General features: G+C 39.6%; 1 protein-coding gene across 1 annotated transcript; it reads right to left on the reverse strand.

Annotated features, from left to right (window-relative positions):
• Positions 1–9,051: 9,051 nt before the first annotated feature.
• LOC120527155 (fibrinogen alpha chain) lies at positions 9,052–12,199 on the reverse strand. Its single transcript, XM_039750283.1, has 4 exons — positions 12,083–12,199; positions 11,055–11,238; positions 10,600–10,745; positions 9,052–9,895 (listed from the first exon to the last, which is right to left on the reverse strand). The coding sequence occupies exons 2-4, from the start codon at positions 11,233–11,235 to the stop codon at positions 9,605–9,607; spliced, it is 618 nt and encodes a 205-aa protein (XP_039606217.1). The 5' UTR covers positions 11,236–11,238; positions 12,083–12,199; the 3' UTR covers positions 9,052–9,604.
• Between the last annotated feature and the right edge of the window lie 870 nt (positions 12,200–13,069).

Genomic DNA, 13,069 nt, shown 5'->3' on the forward strand with positions numbered 1-13,069 from the left:
TGAACAGGTCTTTCGACTTGATTAAAAGCTTTTCATCAACGGTATATCACTAGAACTCAATCGTAAACAACGCTTTAGATCTCGAAGCCGGTAAGCGTTCATTGCACAGTATAGCCCCCGAAAACGACGGTTACAGGTTGCCAGGAATGCTGTCAGGCCGGAATGCACTTCGGACAGAGGCCTCAGGATGGAAATGCCTTTCAGGTAGTACATCATACTAATTTATAAAGTTCGATGTCTTATGTACTCTGAGGTTTTATTCTCTAGTGTCCAGGATAAGACAGCTCATTAAACTCTCCCTTTCCTTGACCAATCGTTTGAGCACTGTCATCAGGGATTGTTGCACTAATGTCAAGGCCAGTTCCGCAATCTCGAGGGCCTACAGCCTTGTCCGGGAATCGTCAGCAGTAAAGCGCATGACATAACCTGAAGACCGCCCTATCCAAGATGAGTAAAATCCAAAATGTACAATATAGTACATGGATTAAACATTGCTGACGGACACGACAGCTCGTTCCTGGTAAACTGTATCTTTAGATTCACGAGGTTCCGAAGTTGGAAAACATTATTAATCGCTGATGAGCTACAACAGGCTTATGTTGAACTTATCTGACATATAAAGTCAGACTTGTATCTCCGATCAGGAAGAACATTATATTGATTAATATGAGCGCACCAGTTCGATGAGGAAGCCCGTGTATAGGAAACACCGATGTGAAAGGATTAATTGAATGCGGTGATTTTAACATTTGAAATAATGCATTTTGAATAGTCTGAAAATCAATAGTCTTAAAGCAGTTCATTTTTAAATAAATTACACAATCATTTTGTTTATAACTAAACCTTATAAATAGATCCCGGTGCTTGATAATACTCAACCCTAATTGATATCATTAAATGATACTTCTGTGTTTTATTCAGGTTTAATATTTTTAATTATTAATTATTTAAAAATGAACTCTTTAAGACATATTCAGACTATTCCAGACTGCGCATGTCAAAAAAGTGCATTTATTTCAAATGTTTTTTATACATCACGGCAGTTTTTTCCAAATTGTAATCACTCCACTTTTTCATGTGGTTATTTACTTTATTTATTTATTTTGGCACACATGTCCTTATCAGTCTAGTTCATATTCTAAACTCCAATATTTAATGTTCTTCCTGAATCAGGAGGAACACAAGTCTGACTTTTAGTGTCAGATAAGATTCATAACAATAACCGGCTCATGTTAATTAGCCTCATACTAGCAGATGTTAAATAATGTTTTTCCCCAACTCTTTGAAACCTCGTGGAACTGCCTACATAGATGACAGTTTAGCTAGTGTGCGGTGAGCTTGGTGTGATCCGGTCTTAAGATGTTTTTAATCTCCCCTGTGACTTAGTATTTGTACATTTTAGTTTTTACTGTCTTATCTTTGTGATAGGGGCGAGTCAATGTTTCATTTTGGAATAATAATGTCTAGCTTAACTCTGTCCCTGACTATGATTCCCCGGACAAACCCTGGTCCTTGGACTCGTATTCAAGAAGATTGCAGACACTTGTTGACTCTTGGAATCACAGTTCAAACTTACATCCCTTGACCCTGAATGCTACTAAAACCAAGGATGCTTTTTCACAAACAGAGGGGAAAGCAGTTTTCAATGATAGCTGTCCTATGTATCCTGGACTACCTAAAAGAATAAAACCTCACAGTTTTAGTAAAATTATAAACCTTGTGCTGATGTATATAATAGATATGATGTAACTATTCACTAAAAACATTTTCCATCCTGATTGGCCTAACGTGTCCAAAATAAGCCTAATCATCAGCCCTGTAGTGTACAGGTTCCTATAACCTACTATAACCGTTCTTATTTTCAGGGGCTCATAACTGCTGTAAAATGGAAGACTATTACCAAGCATTCACAGAATTTCTAAAACGTTGTATTATACAAAGACCCCTGAGTACCACAGTGGTTATAACCTGTTGATGAAAAAGCTGTTTTAACTTAAAGCCTGAACAAGATAACTGTTTTCTAATCATCATATAAAATGCTTAGTAAATAAAGAGAGACTAAATACAATTTATAACAAAAATGGAACACCGATGGACGGCTGAATAAACAAGGGAATCTAACTTATCTTAAAATGCCGCAGAGTGTTTTACAATAAAACCCTACAACAGTGGTTCTCAAACTGGGCTGACCACGCTTAGGGCGCTAACAAAAAGGGGACTGAAGATGTGAAAAAAGAAAACAAGAATCGAAAATATGAAAAATACATCTATTGAACCCAAAACAAATTAATTTAAACTACATTCTGATACAGAAAAATAAATATAGAGATAGATAAATGTCGATACAAGTTAAGTATATGCAAATAAAGTGTCAGGAGAATAAAATCTGATTTTTCATGATTAGCAGGCCAAAGAACTGGCCATTTGAGAAAAAATAATCGACATTTGTGTTGTAAGCAGAATCTGAATGACTTGGGCCGGCAAGAAAAGATATAGGGTAAAAGATATCAGATGTCTCCGGTTCCTTTAGGGACTTTATACTGGCTATTATCATTTAAAACGAGTACAGAAATTAAGTTCTATGCTATGTTTGGGGTGGACGTGATCAGAAAGGCACTGATGCTTCCAAAGAACTCTTTTGGAAACAAGGATTTTTCTTATAACGTTTTAAAATCGGACCTTTACAAAGATACTTTTAGATGCTTTATTTTCAAAAGATGCTTTATTTTCATGTCAAAGCAACCGGTCCTTTTACTTGGCTACTGAACATGTATTTAATTAAGAATTACCCGAATATTTGATCATTAGTTTAAGCAGAAAGAGTAATTAGCTCTGCTATTTTGTGAGCTATACAAGCGTGCTAAACGGTTGGCTCCCATTTTTGAGGTCACTAGCATGAGCTAAAGCTACTGATTTAAAAAAAAAACCACGATATTAGTTCTATGAACTTCGGAGGGGCAAAAAGTCCTACTTACATCCCCTGACTATAGTTAAACCAGCACACTTCACTGTGGCCTCCTGTGCATTCTTATAAATCTCCGTTTAAATGCACAAGTGTATTTACAGAGTTTTCCTTTGTCCAAAGGCTCCTAGGTGATAGAAATGAGCTCAGCAAAACACTAAAAATCACTGACCGCAGCAAATCCTAAAACACACATGGAATCTGTCTCTCTTGTGCGGTGTGGGGTTACTTTTAAAAATAACTTCATTATATTATACATACAAAATGAATAACCAAACATGTTATATAGTGTAAGGACGACAGGCATGGGCCGGCATCTCGACATGTACAGGACCTTGTTCATTAGCCTGGGTGTAAGCCCCTATTAAACCTGAGGCCACGGAAGGAATAGAGAGCTTTTACAGGCAGAAGTGTTAAAAAAAGACACAATGCGTTTGTAGCACGAGACTGCTCCATGTCTTTAAAGTTGATAAATCAAAGTTTAGGTTTGTACATGACATAATCCTAACAAATTCCTGAGAGTACCAGTCGGCATCCGCCTCCAGCTACCCAGCGGGGTGTGCTCGAAACGGCCGGCTCAGTTGTTTGCAATTTAACTCAGAGTCCTCCCCCCGAGTGGGGTGACTTGCAGAGCCTGACTTTACTTTCTGTGTGTAGAGAGCGAGCAGGGGCTGCTCGCAGGGTTGGGGTGGTCGGATAAAAGCTGACAGGGTCTGCCGCTTGGTCTTTCTCTCTGGGAAATCAGCTTCCTTGCTAAATCTGTTTTTTACTGCAGAGTCCGTCACTGCTCCTTAGGGTCAGCTGAAGATACCTGTATTTAAAATGTGGGGTGAGTTTGAATAGAAAAAAGGGCTTGTTTTAGATCGATTGTTATACAAATTATATTAAGTATTATAATTACAAATTATACAGCCCAGGCTAGATTTTTTAGACGTCTCTAACGTGATTTAAAAGGGAACTACTGCCTATTATTTAACTAGGTGTGATTTTTAAAGGGCTGAACTAGCAGTTATCTCAAACTTTACAAGCTAATCTTTAAAAATCCCTTAACTTTAAAAGATCCATCCGCATGGGCAGAGGGTCTGCGGTGTTCACACTTTATTTTATTTTATGACACTGTGTATTTGACCTATAATCTTCTTGCCTGTCATGGAGCTCTGTCTAATTACCTGAAGTTACAGGAATTGGGAAGTGATAAACTATTTTGGTAAGAATATGTTTTAAGGTCTACATAAGTAAGAGTATAAAGGGGAAAAGTGTCACCCTAGGGCTCCCCCATGACAAAACAAAAATCATAATTGGGTTTTCTGTTTTTAACTTTTAATTAAAATAGTAAAATGATTTCTAATTATCATCTGTGTTAATAGAAATAATTTCAGTTTTTTTGAGTAGACAGAAAATATCAAAATTTTGTGCTAGTGTAACAGTAAGTGCTTTTACATGCATGTACAAAACTGGGATAAGGTAGAAAACCTGCTTTCTTATAAATCTCCGTTTAAATGCACAAGTGTATTTAGAGAGGTTTCTTTTGTCAAAAGGCTCCTAGGTGATAGAAATGAGCTGAGCAAAAAAAAATAAAATTCATCACTGACCGCAGCAAATCCTAAAACACACGTGGAATCTGTCTCTCTTGTTCAGTGTGGGGTTACTTTTAAAAATAACTTCATTATATTACTCACACGCCTAAAATCACCCGGATTTTGGGTTACTATTCTGTATTAAAATAATTACATTTAGCTTAAATGAATGAATGAAAACACCATTACAGTAATTTCCTGGAGTCTGTCTCTAACCGGCTGTCCAAATGAGAGTTTATAAAGCAAAAATGTTTTGTTATCTCAACCTTTTAAAAACATGCGGCTCCGTACAGAGAGAGAGGCCGTTTCGAAAGAGTAGGCATTTCACCACCGGGTCCCTTCTGCAAGTAGTTCAGAATACTTTTATTAGGTCAGAGTTACTGCACCACTGGCCTGCGCTTTAAAGCCACTCCTGAATATTCTCAATGGAGACGGCCCCTAAGGTTAAGCTCTGTATATATGTGAACATTTTTGGTATCGGCTACCAATCAGTCCAAGCTAGATTTTTTAGACGTGATTTAAAAGGGAACTGCGGCATATTATTTAACTATGTGTGATTTTTAAAGGGGTGAACTAGTAGTTATCTCAAGCTTTACAAGCTAATCTTTAAAAATCCCTTAACTTTAAAAGATCCTTCCGTCATGGGCAGAGGGTCTGCGCGGTCTCGAGCCCGATAACATATGGGGGTAGGGGAGTTTACCGACAGCCGCTGACAAGCGGGCGAACTCGCAGGGGCTCACAACTATGCGAAGGCGATCGCGCTCCACGCTGCAGCAGGGTCTGTCTCAGCCCGTGTCTGCGCTCTGAGAGAGAGACAGAGCACACAGGCCTGATTGCAAGGGGGGTCTGCTAAAAGCGGGGCTGCTTCATTGCTAAGAATGTTTTTTACTGCAGAGTCTGTCACTGGGAACCTGATTCAATGTTAGTTGAGGAATTTCTGTGAGATGGAAAAGGATGGACCTGTAAGTGATAAAGCAAAGATGAGATAGATATTTTAATGGCGTTTTCATATTAAAATCATAGATAGAACCGAAGAAAATGCTTCGCTTTTTTATACAGCACTTTCAGAAGTGGCTGGGAAGTGGTGGGGAGACCGGCTGCTAGGTGCGGCCTGACCCCGGGGGTCCCAGAAACAGGGTGCGATCACGCTGACTGACTCAGACCGTGTCTTTGATCTGACAGTTGGTCTGTGAGCTGGAAAAAAAAAAAAGCAGCTTTTTGAAGCCAAGATGAGATATTTTCATGTCTTAAAATCGTAGATAGAACAAAATGCTTAGCTTTTTATAGGGCCTTTCAGAACTGGCCGGTAAGTATGGGGGGACTGGGAAGTCTGGGGAGGCCGTCCGTCAGGTGCTGCCTCGGACCCAGAGGCCGAGGCAGTCCCTTTTAGGCCGTCAGGGTACGGAACATCCTCGGTCGGTACTGGGGCTACTTTAGGCTGGTCTGAGTGGTCAGGACAGGCCTCGGGCCTGTCTGGACTTGTGCCTGAGAAAGGGCGGGGGCCGAGGCAGCCCCCGGGCATGTCCGAGCTTGTCGAGGTAAAGGCTGTAACATGCCCGGGCTGAGCGGGTTCAAACAGCGGTATGATTAACAGCTCGCCGCCCGCCTATAACTACTTATGTATGTTACATTTTACAGATAAATTTTTAATTTCGCTTAAATAATGACCACTGTTAATAATTACACACATGGAGGTTACCCGGTGGCAGAGCGGTAGCACTGCTGTCTCGCTGGAAGTCACGTCGCTCTTGTTCCCTGCCCAGAGTTTACATGTTTTTCCTGCTGGGTTTCTTCAGTGGGTTCCAGTTTCCTTCCAAAGACATGCAGATTTGGTGACACTAAAATGACGCTAGTGTGTGTGAGTGCTTGTATTCACCTTGTGATGAGCTGAGGCCCCATCCAGGGTTTGTTTCTGCCTCGTGCCCAATGCTTGCTGGAATGGACACATCCCTGGATTGATGGATTTAATCATTAAACATCCTTTTCAGAGATATTGCGGTAAGGTGTCATCGGAATTTAATGGACGTTTTAGGCGAATCACAACACAGCGAAGCCAAACCTGTTCTCACCGTGATGATATCTCACACTGCCTCCTGGTGGATTCCTCCAGATTTACATAAAGTACGCGAGCAAGTATAAACAGTAAAATGCTTGCGTAGCAGGAGTGTCCGCTGCAGCATGTGTCGCGTCGTGTGAAGCATAAACCCGGCCTAAGTCAAGCACATGGAGTGGCACGTGTGGGAACGAGATATAACTGTAACACTGGAGCAGAAGACGAACAGCGTTAAAACGAAACAAGGTTTGGTTGCGACTAAAAAGAGGAGGCGTCTCACATGGCTGAAACAGTGAGAGTTTAGCTGGGGGGCAATAAATGAAAGTTCAACGGTTTTGAATGCGTACAAGTATTCTTTCCTCTCTGTCTGGCTGTGGTTGTTACAATAATAAGCATATGCCTGCCTGACTTATTCAAATTGGTTTTAATTATTTTCGTTATTATTATTCTTTTCATTATTATTATTATTACTAGGAGGTTCACCCCCTGCTCAATTCGTTCGCCATCCCCCCTTGCTTGTGCTACGCGCCAGCAACTTCACGTCTCTGCCACTCGCGTATGTGGATTTCACTTTCACCAAACAACAAATCTTTTCATTCTTGCAGATACGCCTCTTCATTGGGAAGAAACTCTACTTCTCCCTGATGGCAACACGAATTAGACGATCTACAAGTCTCCGATTTAAAGTTTAAATCCGAACAATATATTCGATCTCTTTCCGCTGTTCCGTTATTTCACCGAGTAATAATTTCCATTTGTTTGTGCTAATGCGATCTTTACTATCATTTTTCTGAGCCTTTCGAATTTTAGTACTTTCATTATCTCTAACCTGCTCTGCATGTGTATCACTCCAATGTTTTTAAACCTCTTTACGACGTTCCACTTTGTCATCTACTCTTTGTCTTTTATTTCCAGCCCCGGGCATGGTTAAATCTCTTGGCACAAAGTCTCGTCTCACGGGACATGAAAGTATCTCTCTGAAAAAGTCACGTTTCGTCCCTGGCTAAAAAGTCTCTTCTCATCCCAGGTGTTTTTTATATAATAGGGGGATTTGGTTTTTGGGTTAAATTTACTGAGCTTTTAAGCCAGTTCGTGTGCACCACATATAGAGAATGGAACAATGTTCATAAACTGACCTTTCAATAAGAAATAAAATTAGGTGACCAACTGTCACCATCTCTTCTGTCTTTCAAACTTTTCTTGCTGTTCTTTCCTTCTCTGGGACTCGGAATTTTGCGTCAAGATGTCAATGAATGCAAACGGCGGAGAATCAGACTTGGGTGTTTTCTGCCCTATTACTGAAGTTCGTAAGGACTGGCGTGAACCCTTCTGGCTAAAGAAGTTAGAGTGAAATACATCCATCCTGCTATACCCTAACTACAGGGTCACAGGGATCTGCTGGAGCCAATCCCAGCCAACACAGGGCACAAGGCAGGAAACAAACCCCAGGCAGGGCGCCAGCCCACCACAGGGCACATACACACTAATGCACGTCTTTGGGAGGAAACCCATGCAGACATGAGGAGAACATGTAAACTCCACACAGGGAGGACCTGGGAAGTGAACCCGGATCTCCTAACTGCGAGGCAGCAGCGCTACCCACTGTGCCACTGTGCCACCATACATTCAAGTTTTAGTATGAATTCCTAGTTTTGGCGAAAAAAACACTGGTTTCTAAATAATAACTATATGATTCTTGTATCTTCACTAACTGGTCATTAAGATCTGATACAATAATGGTTCAGTATGTTTGAGAGACTCTGTCAGTTATGGACCCTTGGTGTCAGGTTTGGTGTCAGCTGTTGAATTTATTTGAATATAAAACCCAACGTCTGTCTCTCTGCTTTTCACGTGAGAACTGCTCAATGGATTACGATCGTTTTTTGTTTTCTATAATTTGCTTGAACATTCCAGTTGATTTTGCGACTTCTCTCATCGCGTTAAGTATCATAGCTCGCTTGCGGTACTGATTTATTTCAACATTGCGCAAATCCGAGAGAGACACATCGATAAAGGGGGTGGGGCCCTCCTCAATTACATGTCAGCCTCGGAACTTACCTTACCTCCGCTTAGCTAGCGAGCAAGAGAATTACTTCACAGATTTAGGTCATTTTTTTTCAATGATTTGCTTGAGCATTTCGATTGATTTTGCGATTTCTATCATCTCTGTAAGAATCATAGTTCGCTTACAGGAGCGATTTCAAAACAGTGGCTGCGGGTCAAGGTGAGCCCTCCTCACCCACTCACGTGCCAGCCTCCATTCGAGTCGGTGTATCTCTTGCCAGGTTTTGGAGCAGACCTTGCCTCCGCTTAACTAGCGATACCCCTTTTCTTTTGATTTTTAAAGTTTGTCCTGCTTCACTATTACACCGGCAGAGCCGCAGGGGACAACTAGTATGAAATATGAATGTCTCTTCATCTGAACTGTCAGTAGTTTAAGTTAATTTAACAGATTTATTAATAATCACAATTGAGAGAAAGAGAGAGGGAAGGACTACAGATCAGTTAAAGGGATGACTTGAGCATATCCCCCAATTATTAAACTATCAAATGCAAAATGACTTTAAATATACATAAGGAGTGTGGTATGGGTTCACCCAAATCCAGTTAGACTTAACAAATAAAATAAAAATAAAGAAGAAGCCTACCTCTGCAATGAAACTGGATCACCTGCATGCTATTGTTTTAAAGTTAAAAGATATTCTTTTCTGTTTAATATGGTGGCTCTCAATGTCTCATAGCGCCTCCATGCTGTTGGATATGCACATTCGAACAGCATTTGGCTCAATGACACTTTACATACACACACGACTTAGTAATGTCCATTTGAAAAATGTCTACATGACATACTGCTTAGATGATGCATACTGGAATGAAACACTTACTGATATAGACACTTGTCTGAAACATGCCAGAATTACAATACATTTTTAAAACTCATCCTTTCATTACAATATTTTTTATATCTGCTCTTTGCCCTGAACTTTAGTGTGGACATGGACACCAAGGCATTTAATTACTTTTTTCCTTCTCCAGAAACAAGGACAGCAATTCAACATCTTCAAAGTAAACCACACCGTCTGGTCTTCTGCTGGCCAAAGTTTTATAGGATGTGGGTAAAGACTGCTCGGTTCTTCTCTGGAGGGTCACTGGTGTGCTCTCAGATTTCTTGTTGGTCTCAGACAGTTTATCCACCTGTAGCAGTTGCTGCTCCAGAACTTCATATGTGGCCATGTTGATGCTGTACGTCGCAGCTCGTTCACAGGACCCCTGACATGACCGCATTTTTATGTCAAGGTCCACCTGGGAAATAAAAAATCATTTTGTTTTTGAGCTAATTACTGGAAGCACTTTTTCAACACAGGATTTCTGTAATACTGTAGATGGGCTGAGGCCATCTTGGAAATGAAGTATCGGGCAATTGTTTGTGTAGCTGTTATATAGTGCCTTTCATCTATATCTATCTATCTATCTATCTATCTATCTATCTATCTATCTATCAATCTATCTATCTATCTATCATATAGTGCCTTTCATATCTATCTATCTATCTATCTATCTATCTATCTGTCAGTTATATAGTGCCTTTCATATCTATCTATCTATCTATCTATCTATCTATCTATCTATCTATCTATCTATCTATCTATCTATCTGTCAGTTATATAGTGCCTTTCATATCTATCTATCTATCTATCTATCTATCTATCTATCTATCTATCTATCATATAGTGCCTTTCATATATCTATCTATCTATCTATCTATCTATCTATCTATCTATCTATCTATCTGTCAGTTATATAGTGCCTTTCATATCTATCTATCTATCTATCTATCTATCTATCTATCTATCTATCTATCTATCTATCTATCATCTGTCAATTATATAGTGCCTTTCATATCTATCTATCTATCTATCTATTAATATCTATCTATCTATCTATCTATCTATCTATCTATCTATCTATCTATCTATCTATCTATCTTTGTGTGTCTGTTGTAATACCTCTATCTGTAGCATCAGTTGCACTTGTTCTCGAATGATGCCATGCTGAGCTCTGAGCTTGGTAGCCAGGTTGGCAGCTCGTTGCTTCAGAGATGTTAGTCTTGACTGCAGTTCTTCAGCCATTTCAAAATATTTCGTATTGGTTACTGAAACGAAATCAAACACAATTTAAAACATGCTAGGTCTTAGGGTTTTAGGTCTTAATATAATCACATCCAACACATAAATGAAGTTATTGATGGCCTCACATCTTGGGCTGCCAATCTCCAGTCCACTGTAATATTGTCTGTCATTTTGTCTGATCTCTGTTTCAGGTTTAAAGTAAAGGATCGCCTTGTTTGACACAGCTCTGATGTGTCCTTTTACTGAGTGGTATATTTATTTGTAACTGTCTTTGCTTTTGGAAGCTAATAATAGTCAAAGGATGATGATTAAATGACTAGCTGTTCACTTGCCATAGTTTTGCACAACATATTTTCTGGCCGCAGCGTAACTTTGTTGAGAATCTTTGGTCAGGTCGGTGGCTTTTTGTCTGATTCTCTCCATCAGATGACACATGGCATTAACTTTGTCCAGAAAGTTTTTGGCTTCTCTATTGATCAGTCCTTCCAATCTGCATCCTGAGGGACACATCATGCCCTGTTATGAAATAAAATAAAACAAAGCTGCTTTTTTTTGAATAAATATAGTAGTATTTTTGGGCCAAATGCAGCTGCCTAGCAGCCAGTACAGCTGGGATAATCTACAGTCCCCATCAACCCAAACTGGTATTTTGGCACTGTTATTTATTAAAATCTTGCCTATGATGGCTAGTCAGACTCATTCTCTTACCATTTACAGTTGTTACATACTGTACATTTTTGTCAACAAATACTTGTCAGCTTATTTACAATTTGACATAAATAAGCAGCAAAAATAAAAAATTTTTGACAGCCTGATGTTCATAAAAGTAATGGCTTTCATCGAAAGACTGAAGTTGGTCTTCATTTCTGAATTTGCTTAAGTTCCTTTCTTTTCTTTTTACTGTTCGCACTTTAGTATAGTCACATTTAATTAATAGCTTAGTGAATTTTGACAAAGCTCTCTCACATAGGAAGTTTTGAAAAGTGATCAGTCTCCGTAATGTACCTCAAAATAAAAATGTCATGTCATTCTCTAACCACTTAATCCAGAGAAGGATCATCTTGAGGGTACAGGAGGCTACCCCAGCTAGCACAGAGCATAAGGGAGGAACAAACTCTGGACAGGGTGCCAGTCCATCACAGGCCAAACACACACACCCACACCCACGAGGGTCTGTGTCCACATAGAACACAGGGGGACCATGCCAACTCCATGCTGGGAGGACCCAGGATGTGAACCCTGGTGGTCTTACTGCCAGGCAGCAGACACACCTTACATTTTTTTTTTTGGAAAAATTACATTTGTTAAAATACACATTATACTAAATTTCTAAATGTGAAATAATAAATGTGCATAGTACCCAGTCATCATCGGCACACAGCGGGCGTCCCTTTTCACTACAGTCATGTCCAGCACTTTTCAAATTTCCTGGCTGTTGTCTTGCTATTTTACAGACTGTAGGAGAGAAAGTTAAAAGAAATACTTAGTTAAAGCAAAATAGAAATTTAGATTAAATCATATCAAAAAGAAATTGCTCTTATGAACATAATAACTTGCTTGCTAGAACTGGGCCAAGTGTTCATAAGCGTGTGCTTTGTGATGGACTGATAACTTGCTTTCTGCATTGCATGCAATGCTGCTGGCGTAATCCCTGACCCCCGTGATCATTGTATGGAATAAACTGGTTTAAAACTATAAGTATGTATGTATGTATGTATGTATGTACTGTATATATCTCTCTATTATATTAAACACATTTCTGTCATGTCTGTGTTATTCGGCCTTGACCGTTACTCATACGGCGCTCATCTCCCTTCATCCCAGCCTGTGACACTCTCGGCACTAACTCGCCCATCAACGAGTTGTCTATAATGACAAGGCAGAAAAGCAAACTATCTTGTCAAGAACGTCCAATTTTTGATCGCATTAGAAAAAGGGCAGCAAGAGCTGACAATGAACGCCAAAAAAAACAAAAGGAACAAAAATGAGCTACATATAATAAAACGCAAGAACAAAGAGAATCGTCCAATAAACAAAAAAGAGAAAAATATCCCAAACAATATACGAAGAGAAATGCAAAAAAGCAACATTTATGGAATGTAAGTTAAGCGATAATATTGTATAATAATGTTACATATAAACATCTATGCTTGGAAGTGTATGTCTCTGTCTGTCTGGCTTGGAAGTGCGAGCCTACAGCATGAAGCTCAAATAAAGCGACTCTGTCGCCAAATTGAAACCTCATAGCAGCTGATAGACAATGGAGGTGAGCACATCGGCAAAACAAAACCTCCAAGGAGAGAGAAACTCACTTAGCTGATGACAGACAAACACGGTGAGCACATCG

The sequence above is a fragment of the Polypterus senegalus genome, chromosome 4, assembly GCF_016835505.1.
Source record: "Polypterus senegalus isolate Bchr_013 chromosome 4, ASM1683550v1, whole genome shotgun sequence".
Classification (NCBI taxonomy): Eukaryota; Metazoa; Chordata; class Cladistia; order Polypteriformes; family Polypteridae; genus Polypterus; species Polypterus senegalus.

Excerpts from the sequence above, each read along its gene's own strand:
- LOC120527155 (XM_039750283.1), bottom strand. The coding sequence starts at position 11,235 with ATGATGTGTCCCTCAGGATGCAGATTGGAAGGACTGATCAATAGAGAA. Across the intron at positions 10,746-11,054 it reads ATATGTTGTGCAAAACTATG|TAACCAATACGAAATATTTT; the intron begins GCAAGTGAACAG and ends ATTTCGTTTCAG. Across the intron at positions 9,896-10,599 it reads AACTGATGCTACAGATAGAG|GTGGACCTTGACATAAAAAT; the intron begins GTATTACAACAG and ends TTTATTTCCCAG.